This window comes from Anomaloglossus baeobatrachus, chromosome 1 (genome assembly GCF_048569485.1).
Source record: "Anomaloglossus baeobatrachus isolate aAnoBae1 chromosome 1, aAnoBae1.hap1, whole genome shotgun sequence".
NCBI lineage: Eukaryota > Metazoa > Chordata > Amphibia > Anura > Aromobatidae > Anomaloglossus > Anomaloglossus baeobatrachus.
The window spans coordinates 322702955-322727968 of NC_134353.1; the positions used below are offsets into that span (position 1 = coordinate 322702955).

Here is a 25014-nt window from a genome sequence, read left to right on the forward strand (position 1 = left end):
ATATGGCAACCATAACAATGGTGTCTCCGCATGTGGACGATGCTGGCACACCCTTTTTATGGAAGTAGGACATTGGGAAACACACCAAACGTGATATCAGCCATATGGGAACTCGTAGACAGGTCATGAGTCCCCTCGTTCTGCAGCTAAATTCATAACTGTCACAATGAGAGCATTGGCGTCCGTCTACGACGCTCCCAGGCAAAGTTATGGCCAAAATCCCCTTTTCTGGATAATTCTGATCCATGCAGGGGGAGTGGCAGTGCTTCCCCGTGAGGTCACTAAGGTAGGAGGGGACCTGGATCTGCCCAGGTTGATAACCCTGCTTCGGCCATTTTCCAAGGTTCTTCTCGCTGGGGGCACGTGCAGGAAACATCTGTGGGAGTTCCTGGAAACCTGGTCTACAGCGCCCCCCTGTGGCCAGACGCAACAAGGTAACTGCTGGAACTGTGTATGCCTGTTTGTAACCCATGCTTTGACTGTAACTGTACTCTGACATAACTGTATATTCTGTAGATTCCCTATTGTATATATTGTAGTTTCTAGTGTGCTTTAGGCGATTAAATTATATAATTAATCCTGGGCTGTTCTGTTATCTCGATCTTGAATCCCACGTCTGTGTGTTCGGCTAATAGTTACCGTGAAGCGGTTGGTGGCAGCGAGTTGTGCCAAGGATTATTGTGGGGAGGCCAGTGAGATTCGGGAAGATATTATATATTCCGCCCGCGGAGGTCGGGGGAATATATACCCTACTCTCACCGGGGACCCTTCAATAATCGGCATAAGTAGTATAGCGGCCTCCTTGCTTATTGTCGGGCAATTCCATAATTGGCCTGACTATAAGAGGGGCGCTAGAGAGCGCGTCACGTGCTCTGTCTGTCGGTCGGGAGGTATAAAGGAGGGGTGACCCCCCACTTGTTACCCCCCGATTGTGACGTACTGGGAGCCAGCGCGGGGGATTTCTGAGTGACCCCCTCGGTGGTTTGTGACAGGGACATTCTCCGCCAATGGGACGGGAAGTCAACGTCCCTGGACAGGAAAGTCTCGCTTTCCCAGACGGCCAAGGACTCCCTACAATGGTGGCTCCTTCCCACCTCATTGTCTCAGGGAAGATCCTTCCTGCCCCCATCCTGGGCAGTAGTCACGACAGATGCGAGTCTGTCAGGGTGGGGAGCAGTATTTCTCCACCACAGGGCTCAGGGGACGTGGACTCCGCAAGAGTCCACCCTTCAGATCAATGTTCTGGAGATCAGAGCAGTGTATCTTGCTCTACTGGCCTTCCAACAGTGGCTGGAAGGAAAGCAGATCCGAATCCAATCGGACAACTCCACAGCGGTGGCATACATAAACCACCAAGGAGGGACGCGCAGTCGGCAAGCCTTCCAAGAAGTCCGGCGCATTCTAATGTGGGTGGAGGACAGAGCATCCACCATATCCGCGGTTCACATCCCAGGCGTAGAAAACTCGTCGCTCCAGACTGGCCGAGGAGGTAGTGGTATCCGGATCTGTGGCATCTCACGATCGGTCGACCGTGGTCACTGCCAGACCGACCAGACTTACTGTCCCAAGGGCCGTTTTTCCATCAGAATTCTGCGGCCCTGAACCTGACTGTGTGGCCATTGAGTCCTGGATCCTAGCATCTGCAGGATTATCTCAAGGAGTCGTTGCCACAATGAGACAAGCTAGAAAGTCGAATTCGGCTAAGATCTACCACAGAACGTGGAAGATTTTCTTATCCTGGTGCTCTGCTCAGGGAGTGTCTCCCTGGCCATTTGCATTGCCCAAGTTTCTTTCCTTCCTGCAATCGGGGTTAGAAAAGGGCTTGTCGCTCAGCTCCCTTAAAGGGCAAGTTTCGGCACTATCCGTGTTTTTTCAGAAGCGTCTAGCACGTCTTTCTAAGGTGCGCACGTTCCTGCAGGGGGTCTGTCATATTGTGCCCCCGTACAAGCGGCCGTTAGATCCATGGGATCTGAACAGGGTACTAGTTGCTCTCCAGAAGCCGCCCTTCGAGCCTCTGAAGGAAGTTTCCTTTTCTCGGCTGTCACAGAAAGTGGCGTTTCTTGTTGCGATCACATCGCTTCGGCGAGTGTCTGAGCTGGCAGCTCTGTCATCCAAGGCTCCCTTCCTGGTGTTCCACCAGGACAAGGTAGTGCTGCGCCCTATTCCGGAGTTTCTCCCTAAGGTCGTATCCTCTTTTCATCTTAATCAGGATATATCCTTGCCTTCGTTTTGTCCTCATCCGGTTCACCGGTATGAAAAGGACTTACGTTTGCTAGATCTGGTGAGAGCACTCAGAATCTACATTTCCCGCACGGCGCCCATGCGCCGTGCCGATGCACTTTTTGTCCTTGTCGCTGGTCCGCGCAAGGGGTTGCAGGCTTCTAAAGCCACCCTGGCTCGATGGATCAAAGAACCAATTCTAGAGGCCTACCGTTCTGCGGGGCTTCCGGTTCCTTCAGGGCTAAAAGCCCACTCAACCAGAGCCGTGGGTGCGTCCTGGGCATTACGTCACCAGGCTTCGGCTCAACAGGTGTGCCAGGCAGCTACCTGGTCCAGTCTGCACACTCTCACCAAGCATTATCAGGTGCATACCTATGCTTCGGCGGATGCCAGCTTAGGTAGAAGAGTCCTGCAGGCGGCAGTGACACCCCCGTAGGGGAGGGCTGTTTTGCAGCTCTAACATGAGGTATTTCTTTACCCACCCAGGGACAGCTTTTGGACGTCCCAATCGTCTGGGTCTCCCAATAGAGCGCTGAAGAAGAAGGGAATTTTGTTACTTACCGTAAATTCCTTTTCTTCTAGCTCTTATTGGGAGACCCAGCACCCGCCCTGTTGTCCTTCGGGATGTTTTTTTGTTGTTTGCGGGTACACATGTTCATGTTGAACGGTTTTTCAGTTCTCCGATGTTATTCGGAGTTAATTTGTTTAAACCAGTTATTGGCTTCCTCCTTCTTGCTTTGGCACTAAAACTGGAGAACCCGTGATACCACGGGGGGGGTATAGCCAGAGGGGGAGGGGCCTTGCACTTTTAATGTAGTGCTTTGTGTGGCCTCCAGAGGGCAGTAGCTATACCCCAATCGTCTGGGTCTCAATCGTCTGGGTCTCCCAATAAGAGCTAGAAGAAAAGGAATTTACGGTAAGTAACAAAATTCCCTTCTTTATGGCCTTTACTGGCAGCAGTGGAGCATCGTCCTGCATACAAATCATGGTTTTCTTAAAAGATGCAGAGTTTTTCCTTTAACCCCTTAACGACCGCGGGCCGTAAAATTACGTCCTAAATGACATAATGTTACTGCCCGCGGTCCTCCGGCGGCAGCATGCCGCGATTGGCACACATCTCAGCTGATTTTCACAGCTGAGATGTGTGCCTGCTAGGCACGAGCAGAATCGTTATCTGCTCGTGCCGATTAACCCCTTATATGGCGCTGTCAATACATGACAGCGCCATTATAAGCGCGATTGCGGTAATATTTTCCTTACCGCCCGATACCGGAAGTCACGTGACGCAATCACGTGACTCCCGATAGTTGTCATGGTAGCACAGGGTCATGTGATGACTCCTGTACTACACCTTACTTGGTTTCACTTTCGCTGTGCCCGGGGCACAGCAAAAGAGAAAGACAGCGTATCTGCTGTTTACAGCCTTGCAGCTGTGATCAGCAGATACTGCAGAGCGATCGGAATGCTGATCGCAATAGCCCCCTAGGGGGACTAGTAAAATAAAAAAAAAAGTTAAAAAATAAGTTTTAAAAAATTAAAAAAAAACCTAAAAGTTCAAATCACCCCCCATTCGCCCCATTGAAAATTAAAGAGTTAAAAAAATAAAAAATATACACACATTTGGTATCGCCGCGTTCAGAAACGCCCGATCTATCAAAATATAAAATCAATTAATCTGATCAGTAAACGGCGTAGCGGCAAAAAAATTCCAAACGCCAAAACGACGTTTTTTTGTCGCCACAACTTTTGCGCAAAATGCAATAAGAGGCGATCAAAACGTAGCATCTGCGCAAAAATGGTACCGTTAAAAACGTCAGCTCGAGACGCAAAAAATAAGCAGTCATTGAGCTTAAGATCCCGAAAAATGAGAACGCTACGGGTCACGGAATATGGCGTAAAACGTGCGCCACTTTTTTCGGACAAACTTCCGATTTTTTTTTAACCCCTTATATAAAAGTAAACCTATACATGTTTGGTGTCTACGAACTCGCACTGACCTGAGGCATCACACCCACACATCAGTTTTACCATATAGTGAACACAGTGAATAAAATATCTCAAAAACCATAGTGCTATCGCACTTTTTTTGCAATTTTTCAGCATTTGGAATTTTTTTGCCATTTTCTAGTACACAATATGGTAAAACTGATGGTTTCATTTAAAAGTACAGCTCGTTCCACAAAAAATGAGCCCTCACATGACCATATTGACTGAAAAATAAAAAAGTTACGTCTCTCAGAAAAAGAATGGCGAAAAAAAAAACGGAAAGCGAAAAATCGGCCGGTCGTGAAGGGGTTAATACTGCTTGAACAAAGCATCTTCAGTAGGTTTGGAGTTTATTTTGATTCCATCTTGAGCCCGAAAATATCTAACATTTTCATCTTTAATAACACCAGCACATAGCAGTACCCACCTCCACCTTGCTGGCATGTTAGTAAAAGTGGAGGTCTGGGCCAATTACTGATCCAGCCTTGGGCCCATCTATCTGGGCCTTCAAGAATGACTCTTCTAATCAGTCCATAAAACCTTTTTGAAAAATCTGTCTTCAGATATTTCTTGTCCCAGCCATGACTTTTAAACTTCTGTGTCTTGTTCAGTGGTGGTCGGGTTTCAGCCCTTCTCACCTTGGGTGTGTCTCTGAACTCCGAAAACCTTGATCTTCAGGGCTCTCCATTGGTTTGCAGATTGCGACTGAATGTCAGCACTGGAGAATAATGGGTTCCTAGTGTCTTCAGGTTTGAGTCTTCTCAAATGTTTGGCAGTTAAGTTAGTCTTTTTTTATTTTTTTTCTAAACCTGAATTTAATGGCTCTGTTGACTATTTGTGACAAAACTTTGGTTGTTGATCACGCCCCAATTTCTTAGCAATTTGAGCACCTCTATCAAGCGTACAGCAATATGTTCAGCTCAGTAAAACAATGGATAATTAGGTAGTGGCCATAATAAATGAAAATAATTTGTGCTTGGTACACTGCATAAAATCATGTTTGATCACTGTAACACATTTTTTACAGACATTGTATACTCACATTGTGACAGATATCAAGAATATAAATGCGAAACATAAGAACAACAAAGTAAACACGGTAAGTATCCTTTCCTAAGTATCTGGTGTGGGTAAGAATACCCTGAAATAAGCGAAGTACCACTTGTGTGTTTTAGACCCTACAGAACTTTATGTATACAATGCTTCGAGACAACAATGCAATAGCAGCTAAGATGTCCCTTGATGTCATGATAGAGCTATACAGAAGAAATATCTGGTGAGTAAATCCAACGAGTGCGGGAATTTGCTTGTTGTGAGTGAATTGTATGCTGGCATAGTGAAATACTTTGACCAAAATTGTCTCTGCGGTTGTGCGCAATACAGGATAGTGTATTCTCGGTCATTGACCAGAGCAGGCAATGAATTTCTCTATTTAAGCTGGATCCCCTTCTATGAAGTATAGACAGGGAAGGGGGGGGGGGGCGTAAGAGCTATTAGGCTATGTGCGCACTAGGCCGTTTTACCCGCGGATTTGCTGCGGAAATTTCTTGAGAAAGGTTTGAAATCTTTTTGCAGACATTTCCCAGCAAAACCTATGGGAACAAAAAATAGCTGTGAGCATACTGCGGATTTTTCTCAAGAAACTTTCTTGAGAAAATGAGCATGTCCATTATTTTCCGCAGGTACCTGCGGAATACCCCCGGAAATTCACTCCATTCACTGTAATGTAATCGCGAAATTCCGGGGGTATACCGCAGGTAGCAAATGATGTGCGGTATACCCCCGGTATAGCCGCGATTTACCTGCGGTAATGCTCATCGCTTGCTGCGGTTTTGCATGGAGTGATGTCATTATGACAGAAGAGGAAGCTGAGCAGAATAAACACAGACGTCACACTCCATGGACGCCGCACAGGAGCACTTCCGTGTGACGTCCAGCGGGTGCCCGTGCAGTCTGTGTCCCGCTCCGGCCCCACGGCTGCCTGCCCTGCAGTGTCAGTGTCTGCCGGCAGTGTCAGCAGCTTGTGACCCTGCAGCGCAGGCAGACACTGACACACAGTAGTGCGTGCAGCCGCGGGGATGCCGAGCGCTGCTGTCAGGAGGTGAGATGAGATCATTACCTGCTGTGACGATATCCTGCCTCCTGACGTCACCGCTATCACTGCCGTCTATGCCCGCGGCCCGAGACTGTCACTAGTGGTGATGTCACGGGCTCTCGCGATACTGCTGACAACGCGGCGGGCATAGAAGTCTGTGACAACGCTGATGGCAGGACTGCATGAGATCATCACAGCAGGTAATGATCTCATCTATCCTCCTGACAGCAGCGCTGGTCATCCACTGCAGTGACCTGGGCTGACCTATTGATATTAGCTCAGGTCACTGCATTACTCTCCCAGCCAATGGGGAACCTTCTGTTCTTCACTTACTGGGACAGTGACTATGGTATGGATCGTCGTGGGACCCCCCCCCCCCCTTTTTGGATTACGCCGGACCCGGATTTGATTGTTCTTGTCAATAAATTGGTGAAAGAGGGAATGTAGGGAGTTTTTTCAAATAAAACTTTTTTTGTTGTCTATTTTTTTATTTCTTACTGACTGGGTTAGTGATGACAGGTATCTGATAGATGCGTGCCATCACTAACCCCAGGGCCTGATGCCAGGTGACATTACACATCTGGCATCAACCTCATATATTACCCCGTTTGCCACCGCACCAGGGCAACGGGATGAGTTGGGGCGAAGCGCCAGGATTGGCACATCTAATGGTTGCGCCACTTCTGGGGCGGCTGCGGCCTGCTATTTTTAGGCTGGGGAGTGTCCAATAACAGTGGACCTCCCTAGTCTGAGAATATCAGACCCCAGCTGTCCGCTTTACCTTGGCTGGTGATCCAATATGGGGGGGACCCCACGTTTTTTGTTTTAAATTATTTATTTAATGTAAAATAACAGCGTGGGGTGCCCTCTGTTTTGGATTACCAGCCAACGTGAAGCTGCCAGCTGTGGTCTGTAGGCTGCAGCCGTCTGCTTTACCCTAGCTGGCTACAAAAGATGGGGGGAACCTCGTCATTTTTTTATAATTTTTTTTTTTTTTTGGGCTAAATACAAGGCTAGGCACCCGTTAGTGCCACATGAAAGTCACTAAAGGGTGCCAGCTTAGAATACGCAGGGGGGTGGGACATTATATAGGTCTTTCTCATCTCTCTATCTATCTATTCATCTATCTATCCATCTTTCCCTCTATCCATTATCTGTCTATCTATCGATTATCTATCTTTTATCTATATTTATTGCAGTTCAGCATAAAAAAAACACGCAGGGACCAACCCACGGCAAAAACGCATGCGTTTATCCCGCAGTTTTGCTGCGTTTTTTTACCGCAGGTGCGGTAATCTTCAACTCCCAGAAGTTTCTCAAGAAATTTTCTTGAGAAAAATCACTTTTCTTCATCGTTCCTTATGGGAGACCCAGACCATGGGTGTATAGCTTCTGCCTCCGGAGGACACACAAAGTACTACACTAAAAGTGTAGCTCCTCCCTCCGAGCATATACACTCCCCGGATGACAAATCCAACCAGTTCAATGCTTTGTGTTCAGGAGGTCACACACACACATGCATCCTCTGATTTTTGATTTTTGATTTCAAAGATTTGGAAGAAAAGCGGGTCCATTCTGGACTCCCGGCATGTCCCTTCTCACCCCACTGTGCTGTTAAGGTTGATTTTAGAAGGCTGGAGCCTTCACATGCCGCGCTCCTTCACCATCCCCTGAGGCTCTGGCAGACCGGTCTCCATCCGCAGCCCTGTTTAGGATCCTGTCGGACGGAGCGCTCATCCCCCAGGGACCTGGCACCTGCGTCTCACAAGCTAAGTACTGAGACGTTATTACCACAGACAGTGGTCTTTCCAGGGGTCCCTTGTACTTTATATTTTGGGGAGAGTGTGTTTTATGACTGTGTTAACATTTCTGGCCGGTTCTCCAGTTTTCACTGGAGAACCGCGCCGATGGTGCCTGCACGCTGGCCGCATGTTTAAATCTAGGCCCCGGCTTCGCCTGAGGCCTACTTTCGGTTTCACTCCCCCTGCATGTCAGTCATACAGAGGGACAGTGTGGCTCCGCCCAGCGGCTGTTCAGCACAGGGAACGGACACTCCTCACTGAGGAAAGATTCCCTCCCCTGTATACCTCATTTGTCCTCCGGATCCAGCTCTCAGAGTAGGCCCCGCCCCCTCTCCTCGCTCCGGAAGTGGATCTAATGGCATCCCGGCACAACAACAAGGTCCCGGTTTACGTGGCTCGCTCCCACGATACTCAGGCCTTGGAAGCGGACGCGCTGATTCAAGATTGGTCCCAGTTCCATCTGGCCTACGTGTTTTCCCCTCTAGCTCTCTTGCCCAGTGTCCTGCGCAAGATCAGAATGGAGGGCCGTCGGGTCGTACTCATCGCCCCAGACTGGCCCAGGCGAGCTTCGTTCCCAGACCTGCTCCGTCTGTCCGTAGAGCTGCCGTGGCATCTCCCGGACCGCCCAGACCCTCACAGGGTCCGTTTTCCGCCAGAATTCTGCGGCTCTCAGATTGACGGCGTGGCTTTTGAGCCCTGGATCCTTACGGCTTCAGGCATTCCTTCTGAGGTCATCTTCGCTATGACTCAGGCTTGAAAGTCTTCCTCGGCCAGGATTTACCATAGGACTTGGAGAATTTTCCTGTCCTGGTGTCGTTCTTCCGGCCATGCTCCTTGGCCGTTTTCCTTGCCGACCATCCTGTCCTTTCTACAGTCCGGTCTGCAGCTAGGACTGTCCCTTAATTCCCTCAAGGGACAGGTCTCGGCTCTGTCAGCGTTCCAGCGGCGTATCGCCCGGCTGGCCCAGATGCGCACCTTTATACAGGGCGCATCTCACATCATTCCGCCTTACCGGCGGCCTCTGGATCCCTGAGACCTTAATCTGGTCCTCACGGCCTTACAGAAACCCCCCTTTGAGCCTCTTAGGGAGGTTTCGTTGTTTCGTCTTTCACAGAAAGTGGTCTTTCTGGTGGCCATAATTTCTCTCAGGAGAGTCTGATTTGACTGTGCTCTCTTCGGAGTCACCCTTTTTGGTCTTTCACCAAGACAAGGTGGTTCTCCGTCCTACTCCGGGCCTTCTCCCTAAGGTGGTGTCTCCTTTCCACCTTAACCAGGACATTTCATTGTCTTCCCTTTGTTCGGCCCCTGTGCATCGCTTTGAGAAAGCGTTGCATGCTTTAGATTTGGTGCGGACGCTCCGGATCTATGTGTCACGCACCGCTGTTCTTAGGCGGTGCCATCTCTTTTTGTGCTGACCACAGGTCAGCGCAAGGGTCTCTCGGCTTCTAAGCCGACCCTAGCTCGTTGGATTAGGTCGGCCATATCCGATGCCTACCAATGTTCTCAGGTGCCTTCCCCGCCGGGGATTAAGGCGCACTCGACCAGAGCTGTCGGTGCCTTTTGGGCTACGGCTCAGCAGGTCTGTCAGGCCGCCACTTGGTCTAGCCTGCACAACCTTTCGAAGCACTACCAAGTGCATGCTCATGCTTCGGCAGATGCGAGCTTGGGCAGACGCATCCTTCGGACGGCTGTCGCCCGTTTGTGAAGTTAGGTTTTGCCTACTTCTCAGTTTTATTTCCCACCCATGGACTGCTTTGAGACGTCCCATGGTCTGGGTCTCCCATAAGGAACGATGAAGAAAAAGAGAATTTTGTTTACTTACCGTAAATTCTTTTTCTTATAGTTCCGACATGGGAGACCCAGCACCCTCCCTGTTGCCTGTTGGCAGCTTTCTTGTTCCGTGTGTTTTCACCGGCTGTTGTTGTAGACAGAGGTTCCGGTTATTCCGGGTTTTACTCTATCTCTACTTATGGGTGGATGTCCTCCTTCAGCTTTGGCACTAAACTGGTTGGATTTGTCATCCGGGGAGTGTATATGCTCGGAGGGAGGAGCTACACTTTTAGTGTAGTACTTTGTGTGTCCTCCGGAGGCAGAAGCTATACACCCATGGTCTGGGTCTCCCATGTCGGAACTATAAGAAAAAGAATTTACGGTAAGTAAACAAAATTCTCTTTTTCTAGTGCGCACATAGCCTTAAACTGCCATCTTTGCTTATGCTATTCTTGTTTTAACAAATAATTATTTAATTATAAGTGCTTTTTGTATTCTTTAATAGTTTGTTGGCTTTCTTTTCAGGAATGACGCTAAAACAGTCAATGTAATAACAACTGCATGTTTTTCTAAAGTCACTAAGGTGAGTTTATAAACTTAATCCTTATTTTTTCATTCCCTGTTTTCTAGGTTTTCTTTCTTATTTTTTAATAAAATTTGGATTTCTGTCTTTAGAAAAAAAACAAACAATTTTTCATATGACTTAGCCCTATTACTATTCAATGGGGCGTTACATCCCCAGACTAGTTGGCCCACTTAGCCTGTTATCACGCCCCTGTGGACGTGATAACATGAATTTCAGAGAACCGGAGTGATTGCCAGCTCTCTGCAAATCCTACACATGCGTGTGGCTTTCTTCACTAACATCATTGCACCTCTGAAGCCGAATGTATGCGTCCCGGCTTCAGAGAAGCATTGTGTAAGTTTGGAAGTGAAGAAGATGGTGGTTTCACCTCCAGACATGCTCAATGCCTCTCTGGAGCAGGTACCCAAACATCCGGCATCAGAAGCACAATGATAGTGAAGAAAGCCGTGTGCATGTGTCGGATTTGGCGATGATGCCGGCTCTCTGCAGATCATGTTATCATGCCTACAGAGGTACTTAAAGGGAACCTGTCAGGTCCCATATGCCTTCTAACCTACAAGTGGGGTCAAGTGAGGGCTTAAAATCCCTGCCTATCCATGCCTGTGTTTATAATATTGAGTAAAATGAAATTATAAAAAGCGGTTTTATAACTACCAATTTCCCTATGCAAATGAGCAGAGGGACTAGTTGCAGGGACGTTGCTTCGCCCGGACTAGTCTGCCCTCTTTCCGTGGTACCATGATTTTCATGAGCCGATGTCCTCACCAGCTCATGGAACTGGTTAATCACTTAAAGGAAAAATCATGGAGGGCCCCTTTTAGTTTACACTTGAACAGTTATGAATAAGTATTTAATTCTTTACTACTGCATGTGAAATTTCAGGTGATGCAGTCTTTTAAATCAGTGTGATTTCTTCCCAGATCCTGGTTGCGGCCTTGCAATTTTTTCTAGGAAAGGACAATGAAAAGAAAGACAGTGACTCTGAGTCGGAGGTTAGTCCTGGCAGGATCAATGCTTCAATGTTGTACACTTTATTAATTTTTCTAGGTAAATTAAATTTCCACTTAATTTAAAGGATGACGGACCAACTGCAAGAGACCTAATGGTGAGATACGCCACTGGTAAAAAGAATACAAAGAGCAAGAAGAAACTGGAGAAAGCCATGAAAGTCTTGAAGGTACATATGCAATAGAGATTTGTCATTTCTTTTTCGCTCTATTGGGAGACCCAGACAATTGGGTGTATAGGCTATGCCTCCGGAGGCAGCACAAAGTATTACACTCAAAAGTGTTAAGCCCCTCCCCTTCTGCCTATACACCCCCCGTGCTCCCACGGGCTCCTCAGTTTTTATGCTTTGTGCGAAGGAGGCAGACGTGCAGGCACAGCTCCACAGATTAGTCAGCAGCAGCTGCTGACTAGGTCGGATGGAAGAAAAGTGGGCCCATATAGGGCCCCCAGCATGCTCCCTTCTCACCCCACTCTTGTCGGCGGTGTTGTTAAGGTTGAGGTATCCATTGCGGGTACGGAGGCTGGAGCCCACATGCTGCTTTCCTTCCCCATCCCCCCTCAGGGCTCTGGTGGAAGTGGGATCTTATCGGTCTCCAGGCACTGGGACCGGGCTTCATCCACAACTCCTGTGGAGCCTGATGGATAGGAGCCGAGTATCGTTCAGGGACATGGCCCTGCATCTTGGAGGTACTCTGTATCCCTATGGGGACCGCGCACGGCATCACCTCAGCTTTGCTGGGTGTGCTAGTGCACCGGGGACCGCGGCGCTGACCGGGTCTATATGTGCCATTACACACTCAGCGTCGCTGAGTGTGTTTATATGTAAGGGCTACCGCACTGACCGCCGTTGCCACGGGACACTGCGGCGCGGCTGGGACTTGTAGTTCGCCGGGGACTTTCACGCGGCCGCGCTTTTACGGCGGCCGCGTTTATTACTACAGTCCCCGGCTTCATTGCGGCCTAGTTTCCCTTTTTTCTCCCGCCCTCAGCCCTGACAGGCAGAGGGAGGGCGGGACGCTGCAGAGCGAGCAGCAATGAGGGCTGGAGTATGATTTACATGCTCCACTCCCCTCACTGTGCACAGTATGAGCGGCCGTTTCGCGCTCTTTCTAGGCCACGCCCACAGCTTCCTCAGCTCGTCAGGACGCCGCAGCCATTCCTGTCAGCTCCACCGACGCTGCAGAGAGGGACATATTTATGGGAGACCCAGACACGGTCTCTGGTGGCCTCACAACCGCTTAGGCGGCTGGTAAGCAGCACATGTGGTGCTAGCCCCATAGTGCTGTATTGTATTGGTACATTATTTGTGTACTGTATATAATTTACACTGTATGAGCACAGTTCTTTCTGGCTATATACCCTATTGTGTTACTCAGGGAAAACTATAGCATGGCGCCCACAAAAGGCAGGGGTGCCAAAACACAGGCTTATTATGTTGCCTGCGCCGCATGTAAGACCCAGCTACCGGCAGGTTCCACTGACCCTCATTGTGTACAGTGTTCGACCCCTGTGACACTTCCTCAGCCGGGGCCTATGCTAAGTGGGGCACAGGGGGAGCCACCTGTTGACACTGCCCACGTGACGGGGACTGAGTTTGCAGCCTTTAAGGATTCACTCTCTGAGACTATGGCTAAGATACTAGAAGCCTTGCAGTCCAGGCCGGTATCTCAGCAAAGGGACTCTGTTGAATCATTCTCCCCTGACCCCCCTCAGTTGGACCAACAATGTCCTCACGGGGTATCTCATACATCCCAGATGGAGGATTCTGACTTAGAACCTAGCCCCAGATTGTCTAAGCGGGCCCGCTTAGAATTTCCCTCGACATCATATTGTTTAGGGTCTCAGCGGGGGGATTCTCTGGTTGATGATGCGGAGACAGCTGATCAGGATTCTGATCCTGGGAGCGATCTCAATCTTAATTCTCCAGACGGGGACGCCATAGTGAATGATCTTATTGCATCCATTCATCAGTTGCTGGATATTCTTCCCTCAGCCCCTCCGGCGGAGGAGTCAGATTCTCAGCAGGAGAAATTTCGCTTCAGGTTCCCCAAGCGTACCCAGAGTATGTTCCTAGACCACTCTGATTTCAGAGAGGCAATCCAGAATCACCATGCTTGTCCGGATAAGCGTTTCTCTAAGCGCCTTAAGGATACACGTTATCCTTTTCCCCCGGAAGTGGTTAAAGGTTGGATTCAATGTCCCAAAGTTGATCCTCCAATCTCCAGACTGGCGGCTAGATCCATACTTGCAGTGGAAGATGGGGCCTCGCTTAAAGATGCCACTGACAGGCAGATGGAGCTCTGGATGAAATCCATCTATGAAGCTATCGGAGCTTCTTTTGCTCCAGCATTCGCAGCCTTGGGCGCTACAAGCTATATCAGCAGGTCAAGCGAAAATTGAAGCGGCCGCGCCGCAAGTGTCATCCATTACCTCCCAGACCTCGGCAATTGCGTCTTACGCTATGAATGCTGTTCTGGACTCTGTGAGCCGTACGGCAGTTGCGACCGCCAATTCGGTAGTAGTCCGCAGGGCCTTGTGGCTACGGGAGTGGAAGGCAGATTCCGCTTCCAAAAAGCGTTTAACCGGTTTGCCAATTTCTGGCGACAGGCTCTTTGGCGAGCGCCTGGATGAAATCATCAAACAATCCAAGGGAAAGGATACATCCTTACCCCAGCCCAAGCAGAACTTCTCCCAACAGACGAAAGGGCAGTCGAGGTTTCGGTCCTTTCGGGGCGCGGGCAGGTCCCAATTCTCCTCGTCCAAAAGGTCTCAGAAAGAACAAAGGAACTCTGATGCATGGCGGTCTAAGTCACGTCCTAAAAAGGCCATTGGGAGCACCGCTAACAAAGCGGCTGCCTCATGACTTTCTACCTCCTCTAGTAGCATCCTCGGTCGGTGGCAGGCTCTCCCGCTTTTGCGACACCTGGCTGCCACAAATAAAAGACCGCTGGGTGAGAGACATTCTCTCTCACGGTTACAGGATCGAGTTCATCTCTCGTCCCCCGACTCGATTCTTCCGGTCCTCTCCGCCTCCCGAGCGAGCCGAGGCTCTTCGGCAGGCGCTGGGCACCCTGAAGGCAGAAGGAGTGGTGGTCCCTGTTCCTCTTCAGCAACAGGGCCACGGTTTTTACTCCAACTTGTTTGTGGTTCCAAAGAAGGACGGATCCTTCCGTCCTGTCCTGGACCTGAAACTTCTCAACAAACACGTAAAGACCAGGCGGTTCCGGATGGAATCCCTACGTTCCGTCATCGCCTCAATGTCCCAGGGAGATTTCCTTGCATCGATCGATATCAAAGATGCTTATCTCCACGTTCCGATTGCCCCAGAGCACCAACGCTTCTTGCGCTTCGCCATGGAAAACGAACACCTGCAGTTCGTGGCACTGCCGTTCGGCCTGGCATCAGCCCCACGGGTTTTCACCAAGGTTATGGCTACTGTAGTAGCGGTCCTCCATTCTCAGGGTCATTCTGTGATCCCGTACTTGGACGATCTGTTGATCAAGGCACCCTCTCAAGAGGCATGCCAACACAGCCTCAACGTTACTCTGGAGACTCTTCAGAGTTTCGGGTGGATCATCAATTTTCCAAAGTCAAATCTGACACCGGCCCAATCGCTGACGTACCTTGGCATGGAGTTTCATACCCTCTCAGCGATAGTGAAGCTTCCGCTGATCAAACAGCAGTCACTACAGAGAGGCGTACAGTCCCTCCTACAAGGCCAGTCACACCCCTTGAGGCGCCTCATGCACTTCTTGGGGAAGATGGTGGCAGCAATGGAAGCAGTCCCTTTCGCGCAGTTTCACCTGCGTCCCCTTCAATGGGACATCCTACGCAAATGGGACAGGAAGCCGACGTCCCTCGACAGGACCGTCTCCCTCTCTCAGGCGACCAAAGCCTCCCTTCGGTGGTGGCTTCTTCCCACTTCATTATCGGAGGGGAAATCCTTCCTTCCCCCATCCTGGGAAGTAGTCACGACAGACGCGAGTCTGTCAGGATGGGGAGCGGTTTTTCTCCACCACAGGGCTCAGGGTACGTGGACCCGGCAAGAGTCCTCGCTTCAGATCAATGTTCTGGAAATTCAGGCAGTGTATCTTGCCCTGAAAGCGTTCCAGCAGTGGCTGGCGGGCAAGCAGATCCGAATTCAGTCGGACAATTCCACAGCGGTGGCATACATCAATCACCAAGGCGGCACACGCAGTCGTCAAGCCTTCCAGGAAGTCCGGCGGATCTTGATGTGGGTGGAAGCCACGTCCTCCACCATATCCGCAGTTCACATCCCAGGCGTGGAAAACTGGGAAGCAGATTATCTCAGTCGCCAGGGCATGGACGCAGGGGAATGGTCCCTTCACCCAGACGTGTTTCAGGAGATCTGTTGCCGCTGGGGGGTGCCGGACGTCGACCTCATGGCGTCCCGGCACAAAAACAAGGTACCAATGTTCATGGCAAGGTCTCAAGACCCCAGAGCTCTGGCGGCAGACGCCTTAGTTCAGGATTGGTCGCAGTTTCAGCTCCCGTATGTGTTTCCTCCGCTGGCACTGTTGCCCAGAGTGTTACGCAAGATCAGGGCCGACTGCCGCCGCGCCATCCTCGTCGCTCCAGACTGGCCGAGGAGGTCGTGGTACCCGGATCTGTGGCATCTCACGGTCGGCCAACCGTGGGCACTACCAGACCGAACAGACTTGCTGTCTCAAGGGCCGTTTTTCCATCTGAATTCTGCGGCCCTCAACCTGACTGCGTGGCCATTGAGTCCTGGATCCTAGCGTCTTCAGGATTATCTCAGGATGTCATTGCCACTATGAGACAGGCTAGGAAACCAACGTCCGCCAAGATCTATCACAGGACGTGGAAAATTTTTCTGTCATGGTGCTCTGCTCAGGGTTTTTCTCCCTGGCCATTTGCATTACCTACTTTTCTGTCCTTCCTTCAATCTGGACTGGAAAAGGGTTTGTCGCTTGGCTCCCTTAAGGGACAAGTTTCGGCGCTCTCGGTATTTTTCCAGAAGCGCCTAGCTAGACTTCCACAGGTACGCACGTTCCTGCAGGGAGTCTGTCACATCGTTCCACCTTACAAGCGGCCGTTAGAACCCTGGGATCTGAACAGGGTGCTGATGGTTCTTCAGAAACCACCATTCGAGCCAATGAGAGATATCTCTCTCACGCCTTTCGCAGAAGGTGGTCTTCCTAGTGGCAGTCACCTCTCTTCGGAGAGTGTCTGAGCTAGCAGCTTTGTCATGCAAAGCCCCTTTTCTGGTGTTTCACCAGGACAAGGTGGTTCTACGTCCGGTTCCGGAATTTCTTCCTAAGGTTGTATCCCCCTTTCATCTCAATCAGGATATCTCCTTACCTTCTTTTTATCCTCATCCAGTTCACCAATGTGAAAAGGATTTGCACTTGTTAGATCTGGTGAGAACACTCAGACTCTACATTTCTCGTACGGCGCCCCTGCGCCGCTCGGATGCACTCTTTGTCCTTGTCGCTGGCCAGCGTAAAGGGTCACAGGCTTCCAAATCAACCCTGGCTCGGTGGATCAAGGAGCCAATTATCGAAGCTTACCGTTCGGCTGGGCTTCCGGTTCCCTCAGGGCTGAAGGCACATTCTACCAGAGCCGTGGGCGCGTCCTGGGCTTTGAGGCACCAGGCTACGGCTCAGCAGGTGTGTCAGGCGGCTACCTGGTCGAGCCTGCACACTTTCACGAAACACTATCAGGTGCATACCTATGCTGCGGCGGATGCCAGCCTAGGTAGACGAGTCCTTCAGGCGGCGGTTGCCCACCTGTAGGAAAGGGCCGTTTTACGGCTCTCTTTCGAGGTATTATTTTACCCACCCAGGGACTGCTTTTGGACGTCCCAATTGTCTGGGTCTCCCAATAGAGCGAAAAAGAACGGAATTTTGTTTACTTACCGTAAATTCCTTTTCTTCTAGCTCTAATTGGGAGACCCAGCACCCGCCCCTGTTTTTTTTGTGTACACATGTTGTTCATGTTGAATGGTTTCAGTTCTCCGATGTTCCTTCGGATTGAATTTACTTTAAACCAGTTTATAATTATTTTTCCTCCTTCTTGCTTTTGCACCAAAACTGAGGAGCCCGTGGGAGCACGGGGGGTGTATAGGCAGAAGGGGAGGGGCTTAACACTTTTGAGTGTAATACTTTGTGCTGCCTCCGGAGGCATAGCCTATACACCCAATTGTCTGGGTCTCCCAATTAGAGCTAGAAGAAAAGGAATTTACGGTAAGTAAACAAAATTCCGTTCTTTTAGCGGTCTTGTTTATTGATATATGGTTCACTTCATTTTTCATGCTTATACTGATTAATTCAGAGCCGCCCATAGATTTTAAATTTTGGGTATTCCACATTGTTTGCAGTGACGTTCTAAAACTTCATTGCATAGTAAGCCACTGCATGAGAACGTGGTTTACACAGCTCTGAACAAGTGCTAAGTATACAGTATAAGAAACACTGATGGCAATTCCTGCTGTGGAGCCAGTAATCATGTCATCGCTGGTGCCTGGAGGAAGCAGGAGCTGCTGAGTCCTAACAGACTTAGATCAGATCTGCAGTGCTCCCAGGAGGCTGGATTTGCCCTATAACTGAGGCTAAATAAGCCAACCTGAGTTACAGGGGTGTTAAGCATTTTTATGATTTATAAATGGCACAGTTTTAGAATTTACAGGAAAAGTACAAACATCCGACCCCAATGTTTCACAGAAAAAAGGAGCGAAATTATTTGAATATCCAAATGAAGAAAAAAAAAAAAAAAAAGTGTAGAGCTCTAATAGCAAAATGTGCAAAAAATCAGAAAATGTGCCTGGCCATTAAGGGAGAAAAATGGCGTGGTCTTGAACTTGTTAAAGAGGATCTTTATCCAGGTTTAGCATGTTAAACTAGCCACATCATGGAATAGTGGCTGCAAAGCTGAATAAAAAGTTGTGTTTTTTTTTCTTATCTTCATTTTGGTGATAACTTGTAAAATATAGGTTAGAATTTTTATAATACAGCAGAGCTGTGTGTGATTAAGAACACCTCTGCAGCTCTCCTCTCACAGCTCTGTCAGCTCTTCCCCTCCCTCCATATTGATTGCTGCATAAGGTTTTATAAGACACACCCCAAATTTGGAGGAAATTGTGTGGGGCCGGTGTCGCCGCTCTCCTCTGTGTGGGGCCGGTGTCGCTGCTCTCCTCTGTGTGGGGCCGGTGTCGCCGCTCTCCTCTGTGTGGAAAGGGGGGGCGGTGAGTCAGAGCAGAACAGAGCAGCAGCCGCGCGCCGAGCAGAACCGAACAGAGCCGAGCAGAACGGCGTCGCCTGATGCACACAACAGGGCGGTACTGACCAGCGCCGGCAGCACCCGGTAAGCTACATTCGGATTTTAAGACGCACCCCTCATTTCTTTGTCGCTCCATGGGAGACCCAGACAATTGGGTGTATAGGCTATGCCTCCGGAGGCCGCACAAAGTATTACACTAAAAGTGTAAAGCCCCTCCCCTTCTGCCTATACACCCCCCGTGCTCCCACGGGCTCCTCAGTTTTTTGCTTTGTGCGAAGGAGGCAGACATGCACGCATAGCTCCACAGCTTAGTCAGCAGCAGCTGCTGACTATGTCGGATGGAAGAAAAGAGGGCCCTTAAAGGGCCCCCAGCATGCTCCCTTCTCACCCCACTCTTGTCGGCGGTGTTGTTAAGGTTGAGGTATCCATTGCGGGTACGGAGGCTGGAGCCCACATGCTGTTTTCCTTCCCCATCCCCCTTAGGGCTCTGGGTGAAGTGGGATCCTATCGGTCTCCAGGCACTGAGACCGTGCTGCATCCACAGCTCCTGAGGACTCTGCTGGATAGGAGCCGAGTATCGTTCAGGGACATGGCCCTGCTACTTGAAGGTACTCTGTGTCCCTGTGGGGACCGCGCACAGCAACACTCCAGCATTGCTGGGTGTGCTAGTGCACCGGGGACTGCGGCGCTGACCGCGTTTGTGCTATTACACACTGCAGCGTCGCTGAGTGTGTTAGTGTAAGGGGACTGCCGCGCTGACCGCCGCTGCCATTACTATTACTGCGGCGCGGCTCGGACTGTTAGTGCGCCGGGGACTTCAGCGCCGACCGCGCTTTTACGGCGGCCGCGCTCATAACTCGAGTCCCCGGCTTTTTGCGGCCTAGTCTCGTTCTTCCCGCCCCCAGCCCTGCCAGTCAGGGGAAGGGCGGGACGCTGTACAGCACAGCAGCACTGAGGGCTGGAGCATGCTTTGCATACTCCACCCCCCTCACTGTGCACAGTGGGGCACCAGTTCCCGCACTTTCTGGGTCACGCCCAGGTCTCCCTCCTCTCCTTAGGACGCCGGCAGCCATTACTCAGCTCCTCTGACGCTGCAGAGGACAGACAAGCGCTGGGGGACTCAGACAGGGATTCTGCTGGCCACACAACCGCTCTAAGCGGGCGGTAAGCAGCACCTCAGGTGCTAGCCCCACTTGTGCAGTAGTGTAAATATATTTATAGGTATACTTTACACTGTATGGTGCACGGTTGTTTCTGGCTATATACCCTATTGTGTTGCTCAGGGGAGTCAACAGCATGGTGCCCACAAGAAGCAGGGGTGCCAAAACACAGGCTTACTATGCTGCCTGCGCCGCATGTACGGCCTCACTACCGGCAGGCTCCACTGACCCTCATTGTGTGCACTGCTCGGCCCCCGTGGCACTTACTCAGCCGGAGCCTCTGCTAAGGGAGGCCCAGGGGGAACCACCTGCTAACACTGTCCAGGTGACAGGGACGGAGTTTACAGCTTTTACTGAAAGGCTTTCTGAGACTATGGCTAAGATACTAGAAGCTTTGCAGTCCAGACCGGTATCTCAAACCAGGGACACTGTGGAATCATTGCCACCTAGTTCCCCTCAGTCGGAACAACCATGTCCTCCCGGGGTGTCTCATAGATCCCAGGGTGAGGTCTCTGACACGGACCGCAGCCCCAGACCGCTTAAGCGAGCTCGCTTGGAAATTCCCTCGACATCATCACATTGGTCAGGGTCTCAGCGGGAGGACTCTCTGTATGGTGAAGCGGAGGTAGCTGATCAGTTTTCTAATTCTGAGGCTGCGCTCAACCTTGATACTCCTGATGGGGACGCCATAGTGAATGATCTTATCGCGTCCATAAATCAAATGTTGGATATTTCTCCCTCTGCTCACCCAGTAGAGGAGTCAGCTTCTCAGCAGGAGAAATTCCGTTTTAGGTTCCCCAAACGTACAACGAGTATGTTTCTGGACCACTCTGACTTCAGAGAGGCAGTCCAGAAACACCGGGCTAATCCAGATAAGCGTTTTTCTAAGCGCCTTAAGGATACACGGTATCCCTTCCCCCCCTGACGTGGTCAAGGGCTGGACTCAGTGTCCCAAGGTGGATCCTCCAATCTCCAGACTGGCGGCTAGATCCATAGTTGCAGTTGAAGATGGGGCTTCGCTCAAGGATGCCACTGACAGACAGATGGAGCTCTGGTTGAAATCCATCTATGAAGCTATCGGCGCGTCTTTTGCTCCAGCATTCGCAGCCGTATGGGCGCTCCAAGCTATTGCAGCGGGTCAAGCGCAAATTGACGCACTTACACGTACGTCTGCGCCGCAAGTGGCGTCTATAACCTCTCAAACGTCGGCATTTGCGTCCTACGCTATTAATGCTGTCCTGGACTCTGCGAGCCGTACGGCGGTTGCAGCCGACAATTCGGTGGCAATACGAAGGGCCTTGTGGCTTCGGGAATGGAAGGCAGATTCAGCTTCCAAAAAGTGCTTAACCGGTTTGCCATTTTCTGGCGACCGTTTGTTTGGTGAGAGGCTGGATGAAATCATCAAACAATCCAAGGGAAAGGAAACATCCTTACCCCAGGCCAAACCAAGATTACCCCAACAGAGAAGGGGACAGTCGAGGTTTCGGTCCTTTCGGGGCGTGGGCAGGTCCCAATTCTCCTCGTCCAAAGGTCCTCAGAAGGATCAGAGGAACTCCGATCCATGGCGGTCTAAGGCACGCCCTAAAAAGACCGCCGGAGGTGCCGCCACCAAGGCGGCTTCCTCATGACTTACGGCCCCCTCACACCGCATCCTCGGTCGGTGGCAGGCTCTCCGGCTTTTCCGACATTTGGCTGCCACAGGTAAAAGACCGTTGGGTGAGAGACATTCTGTCTCACGGTTACAGGATAGAGTTCAATTCTCGTCCTCCGACTCTATTTTTCAGAACATCTCCGCCTCCCGAGCGAGCCGATGCTCTTCTGCAGGCGCTGGACACTCTGAAGACAGAAGGAGTGGTGGTCCCTGTTCCTCTTCAGCAACAGGGTCACGGTTTTTACTCCAACCTGTTTGTGGTCCCAAAGAAAGACGGATCTTTCCGTCCTGTCCTGGACCTAAAACTGCTCAACAAACACGTAAAGGCCAGGCGTTTCCGGATGGAATCCCTCCGCTCCGTCATCACCTCAATGTCCCAAGGAGATTTCCTTGCATCGATCGATATCAAAGATGCTTATCTCCACGTACCGATTGCTCCAGAGCATCAGCGCTTCCTGCGCTTCGCCATAGGAGACGAACACCTGCAGTTCGTGGCACTGCCGTTCGGCCTGGCGACAGCCCCACGGGTTTTCACCAAGGTTATGGCTGCAGTAGTTGCGGTCCTCCACTCTCAGGGTCACTCGGTGATCCCTTACTTAGACGATCTGCTGGTCAAGGCTCCCTCTCAAGAGGCATGCCAGCACAGCCTCACCGCTACTCTGGAGACTCTACAGAGTTTCGGGTGGATCATCAATTTGCCAAAGTCAAATCTGACACCGGCCCAATCGCTGACATATCATGGCATGGAGTTTCATACCCTCTCAGCGATAGTGAAGCTTCCGCTGAACAAGCAGCGTTCACTACAGACGGGGGTGCAATCTCTCCTTCAAGGTCAGTCACACCCCTTGAGGCGCCTCATGCACTTCCTGGGGAAGATGGTGGCAGCAATGGAGGCAGTCCCTTTCGCGCAGTTTCATCTGCGTCCACTTCAATGGGACATCCTACGCAAATGGGACAGGAAGCCGACGTCCCTCGACAGGAACGTCTCCCTCTCTCAGGCAACCAAAGCTTCCCTTCGGTGGTGGCTTCTTCCCACTTCATTATCGAAGGGGAAATCCTTCCTACCCCCATCCTGGGCGGTGGTCACGACGGACGCGAGTCTGTCAGGGTGCGGAGCAGTCTTTCTCCACCACAGGGCTCAGGGTACGTGGACTCGGCAGGAGTCCTCACTTCAGATCAATGTTCTGGAGATCAGGGCAGTGTATCTAGCCCTAAAAGCTTTCCAGCAATGGCTGGAAGGCAAGCAGATCCGAATTCAGTCGGACAACTCCACAGCGGTGGCTTACATCAACCACCAAGGAGGAACACGCAGCCGGCAAGCCTTCCAGGAAGTCCGGCGGATTTTGATGTGGGTGGAAGCCACGGCCTCCACCATCTCCGCAGTTCACATCCCGGGCGTAGAAAACTGGGAAGCAGACTTTCTCAGTCGCCAGGGCATGGACGCAGGGGAATGGTCCCTTCACCCGGACGTGTTTCAGGAGATCTGTTGCCGCTGGGGGATGCCGGACGTCGACCTAATGGCGTCCCGGCACAACAACAAGGTCACGGCATTCATGGCACGTTCTCACGATCACAGAGCTCTGGCGGCAGATGCCTTAGTTCAGGATTGGTCGCAGTTTCAACTCCCTTATGTGTTTCCTCCGCTGGCACTGTTGTCCAGAGTGTTACGCAAGATCAGGGCCGACTGCCGCCGCGCCATCCTCGTCGCTCCAGACTGGCCGAGGAGGTCGTGGTACCCGGATCTGTGGCATCTCACGGTCGGCCAACCGTGGGCACTACCAGACCGACCAGACTTGCTGTCTCAAGGGCCGTTTTTCCATCTGAATTCTGCGGCCCTCAACCTGACTGTGTGGCCATTGAGTCCTGGATCTTAGCGTCTTCAGGATTATCTCAAGAGGTCATTGCCACTATGAGACAGGCTAGGAAACCAACGTCCGCCAAGATCTACCACAGGACGTGGAAAATATTCCTGTCATGGTGCTCTGATCAGGGTTTTTCTCCCTGGCCATTTGCCTTGCCCACCTTTCTGTCCTTTCTTCAGTCCGGACTGGAAAAGGGTTTGTCGCTTGGCTCCATTAAGGGACAAGTCTCTGCGCTCTCTGTGTTTTTTCAGAAGCGCTTGGCCAGACTTCCACAGGTACGCACGTTCCTGCAGGGGGTTTGTCACATCGTCCCTCCTTACAAGCGGCCGTTAGAACCCTGGGATCTGAACAGGGTGCTGATGGTTCTTGAGAAACCACCGTTCGAGCCAATGAGGGATATCTCTCTCTCACGCCTTTCGCAGAAAGTGGTTTTCCTAGTAGCAGTCACTTCACTTCGGAGAGTGTCTGAGCTAGCAGCATTGTCATGCAAAGCCCCTTTCCTGGTGTTTCACCAGGACAAGGTGGTTCTGCGTCCGGTTCCAGAATTTCTACCTAAGGTGGTATCCCCGTTTCATCTCAATCAGGATATCTCCTTACCCTCTTTTTGCCCTCATCCAATTCACCAATGTGAAAAGGATTTGCACTTGTTAGATCTGGTGAGAACACTCAGACTCTACATTTCTCGGACGGCGCCCCTGCGCCGCTCGGATGCACTCTTTGTCCTTGTCGCTGGCCAGCGTAAAGGGTCACAGGCTTCCAAATCAACCCTGGCTCGGTGGATCAAGGAACCAATTATCGAAGCTTACCGTTCGGCGGGGCTTCCGGTTCCCTCAGGGCTGAAGGCCCATTCTACCAGAGCCGTGGGTGCGTTCTGGGCTTTGAGGCACCAGGCTACGGCTCAGCAGGTGTGTCAGGCGGCTACCTGGTCGAGCCTGCACACTTTCACGAAACACTATCAGGTGCATACCTATGCTTCGGCGGATGCCAGCCTAGGTAGGCGAGTCCTTCAGGCGGCGGTTGCCCACCTGTAGGAAGGAGCCGTTACGGCTCTATTATGAGGTATTATTTACCCACCCAGGGACTGCTTTTGGACGTCCCAATTGTCTGGGTCTCCCATGGAGCGACAAAGAAGAAGGGAATTTTGTTTACTTACCGTAAATTCCTTTTCTTCTAGCTCCAATTGGGAGACCCAGCACCCGCCCCTGTTTTTTTGTGTACACATGTTGTTCATGTTGAATGGTTTCAGTTCTCCGATATTCCTTCGGATTGAATTTACTTTAAACCAGTTTATAATTTGTTTTTCTTCGGCGCTCCATTGGGAGACCCAGACGATTGGGGTGTATAGCACTGCCTCCGGAGGCCACACAAAGCAATTACACTAAAAAGTGTAAGGCCCCTCCCCTTCTGGCTATACACCCCCAGTGGGATCACTGGCTCACCAGTTTTCTGCTTTGTGCGAAGGAGGTCAGACATCCACGCATAGCTCCACTGTTTAGTCAGCAGTAGCTGCTGACTATATCGGATGGAAGAAAAGAGGGCCCATATGGGGCCCCCAGCATGCTCCCTTCTTACCCCACTTGTGGTTTGTAAGGTTGAGGTACCCATTGCGGGTAC

General features: G+C 50.9%; 1 protein-coding gene across 1 annotated transcript in view; it reads left to right on the plus strand.

The window, feature by feature from the left end:
* SDAD1 (SDA1 domain containing 1) overlaps window positions 1-25014 on the plus strand; it is a 164294-nt gene that overhangs the window by 35212 nt on the left and 104068 nt on the right. The window contains exons 5-9 of the mRNA XM_075337456.1: window positions 5234-5305; window positions 5382-5482; window positions 10399-10456; window positions 11380-11451; window positions 11535-11636. Coding sequence (XP_075193571.1) covers window positions 5234-5305; window positions 5382-5482; window positions 10399-10456; window positions 11380-11451; window positions 11535-11636 — 405 coding nt within the window. The remainder of the gene's footprint in view (window positions 1-5233; window positions 5306-5381; window positions 5483-10398; window positions 10457-11379; window positions 11452-11534; window positions 11637-25014) is intronic.